Consider the following 3,243-nt stretch of genomic DNA (forward strand, 5'->3'; position numbering starts at 1 on the left):
CCAAGCCACCACTGTAGAAGAAGAATAAAAAATTGCAATTCTATTAGGGCATGGACTTCCACATATTCACACAGTACTTGCTCTTTTTTTGTTCATTTGTTTGTTTTTTTGTTTGTTTTTATTTTATTTTTTGCTTTCTTTTTTTTAAAAAAAAAACGTTTTTGACATCTTTTTTTCTGGACATCTAATGACAATGCAAGTGAAAAACATCACATTGGGTAAGGAGCTTTGAAAGAGGTTTGAATGCAAGAGGGACTACTCTCTAACTTAAAAACAAACACAACACTATGAAGAGGGAGTGTGCACCTTTGAGAAACCTTTTTCGTCAAAGTGAATGCACAAAATGAGGGGATTCACTACTGGCTCTTTCGCTTCACGGTAGAAGTGACCACTTTATGGCCACTTTGACATTGCTGCCCTGTTTGGGCTGCGATTCAGGCTTACAAATAAATTACATAATCTTAGGGAGTAGGAAAAAGGCTTATAAGAAGTTTCTATTCATTGGAAAGTTAAAGAACCCCCCACCCCATTTGACTGTCTTTCTTCCTTCTTTGCTGTAGCAGAGTTTTCAGTCTTACTCATGAGGGAGATGGTGCGGGGTAAGGCTTGCAGTCCTAGCGGCTGCTGTTCTTAATTGCTTCCTTTGCAGCGATAATCAGAGGAGTCAGACTGGAGAGAGGCTTGGCTAATTTTAAAAATGGATGCTGCAAAAGAAAAAAAAAAGGAATAACTGGAATTCTTTCATCCAAACAAGTATAGTACTTCACATTCTCAAGCAGCCATTTTTTATTAAAATGTATTTGAGCACCCAATTAAAGATTATTTTATCAAAATAGTGCCAGCTTTTGTCCTTTATTTTTTTAAATATATTTTATTGATTTTTTACAGAGAGGAAGGGAGAGGGATAGAAAGTTAGAAACATCGATGAGAGAGAAACATCGATCAGCTGTCTCCTGCACACTCCCCACTGGGGATGTGCCCCCAACCAAGGTACATGCCCTTGACCGGAATCGAACCTGGGACCCTTGAGTCCACATGCCGATGCTCTATCCACTGAGCCAAACCGGTTAGGGCTGCTTTTGTCCTTTAGATTTTTTTTTCTGCTTCAGTATTATGAAATCCTCTGGAAGCTGACTGGCAGAGCTAGAAACTCAGAGTTGGGGTTGTGTAAAATCTCAGTGTTTACAACAGTCTGACTTTCTGAATTTCTTAAACTGGTGATTTTATTAAGAGCAGCTCTCATGCTTGAAAAAAATGTCTTTGACCTTGACCCTGAAAACAGTGGCTTCCTAACTGCTAAATCCAATACTGTGCCTCCATCATTTCTCTTTTAGCCCCTCTACAGTACTTAATACAAGTGAACATCTCTTCTTTCTTTGAGATGATTTCCTCTTTGGGGGGGTGTGACATTTACTATCTTGATTCTTTTCTACAAGCATGCTCACTGGCTACTCCCTCCCCATCTTCTTCCCTGTTTTCACCGCCATCCACTTCCCACATATTAGAACTTAGCCCTCAGCATCCTCTCTTTCTAATTTAATTCATTTGAGAGATCATTCCCTTTCATGGTTTCAACCTCTCATCAGCTTTAGGGAAATGACTCCCAAATCTATATTGTATGACCCCATCTCTTTCCTTAATTTTGGTTCTATTTTTCCAATTGTCTACTGGATATTTCCTTTTAAATGTTCTTCTGTCACCTTGAATTCAACATTTAAAAATATATGTTAAGACTCCCACACAGGTTCCTCTTGTGTGATGTAAACCATAGGGGCTTTGGATTCAGAGCACCTAAATTCAATCCTCTTCTCTGCTTCTTACAATGGTTAAATCGGGTAAGGTAAATAACAGTTCCTTGTAAACTACATAGAAGCAAAGACATGTTGCCATTGCATTATCCTATATCACTTTTGCTTTTATTGAATGCTACCAGTGGTTATATATTCTGAAGTCACTTTTATCTTCTTATGTCTTATGTTCTACATGAAATAAGCTATCAAGTACTTTCTTCTCAATGCTTCTTACAATGATCCCATGCTTTCTCTAGTTCAGGCCTAATCAACTTTAATTTTTAACTATAACTATAATTCCCCCTTGATCTCCCACCTCCACTTTTAAATGGTGCTAATTCTTATTGCATACTATCAGATTAATCTTCCTAAACAAAACTATCATCATTTGATTCCCTCAGATATCTTCAGTATTTCCCCACTGTCTACAGTCCCAACTCTTTAGCCTGGTGTCAAGACCTTTTATTGTTCTATCTCCTGTAACTTCCCACTTGAACTCTTCAGCTATACTTTCTGTTTTCTGTTCCCTTAAACCTTGCCTACATACGTTTGGTCACACTATAGTTCTACTATCTGTAATTCCTGCCCCCTTTTTCTTCAACCTATCTAAAACTGATCTGTCCTTCAAAGCCCAGCAGAACTCCTTCCTGTTTACAGACATTTTCTGATCACCTATACAATCATCGCCTCATTGGTTTGAATGAGTCTTGAAACAACCTTGAATTATTACTTTTTTGTACCCAAGGAGATTGTGAACTTCTGGAGAGGAGGAATCATACCCTTAAGAGGTTTGTATCACCCACTGCACTTAAGCCTTGCAAATAGGAGTTTCTCAATAAATATCAATTAATGAACAGAGGACTGTAGGCCATACAGAAAGTCACACAAATACTTAATATCTGTCTTGTCTCAAGCCTACCAGTGGTGTGAATGTCATGTACCTCTTTCCTTTCTAACCTCTAAACTGGGCATAGATAGGCTCAAGTCAGAGAATGAGTTATATGGACTTAAGATGATATATGGGTTATTACATATATATATATATATATATATATATATATATATATATATATGTGTGTGTGTGTGTGTGTGTGTGTGTGTGTGTGTGTGTGTGTGTGTAAGCTATCCTTGGAACATGCGCCAGGAGGTATATATGGGGTGGTGGGAAGAGTGAAAAGATGTATAAGTGAAGTACTCAAAAGTTCAGGTTTTTCATCTGTAATTTGAGATAGGATTAGCTAGAGGATTAATAAAGAGCCATTCCAGATTTGACATTGTAGGTTTCTATGAGCGCCTGTGAAATACAGGTAGCAAAAAAGAAAAGGTGTAGCTTCCTTAATTCTTTCAAGTTGGTTTATCCCTGGTGTGATTTGGGTTGGGATGGGATATTTTTTGCCTGTCTCAGGAGGGAGTTCAGGGAGTAATGGAAATATATATATATGTGTATATATAT

The 3,243-nt window shown here is 37.8% G+C and overlaps 1 protein-coding gene across 6 annotated transcripts in view; it reads right to left on the bottom strand.

Annotated features, from left to right (window-relative positions):
- Positions 1–381: 381 nt before the first annotated feature.
- The window catches only part of PAK3 (p21 (RAC1) activated kinase 3), a 361,927-nt gene continuing 359,065 nt past the window's right edge, over positions 382–3,243 (bottom strand). For 4 of the 6 annotated variants that reach the window (XM_023756800.1, XM_023756787.1, XM_023756777.1 and 1 more), the window contains one exon: positions 615–704. In XM_023756800.1, the coding sequence (XP_023612568.1) occupies positions 615–704 (90 nt within the window). Of the gene's footprint in view, positions 705–3,243 lie in introns of all 6 variants that reach the window. The other 2 variants (XM_006082231.3, XM_023756794.1) reach the window with 2 other exon arrangements.

This window comes from Myotis lucifugus, unplaced genomic scaffold (assembly GCF_000147115.1).
Source record: "Myotis lucifugus unplaced genomic scaffold, Myoluc2.0 scaffold_2, whole genome shotgun sequence".
Classification (NCBI taxonomy): domain Eukaryota; kingdom Metazoa; phylum Chordata; class Mammalia; order Chiroptera; family Vespertilionidae; genus Myotis; species Myotis lucifugus.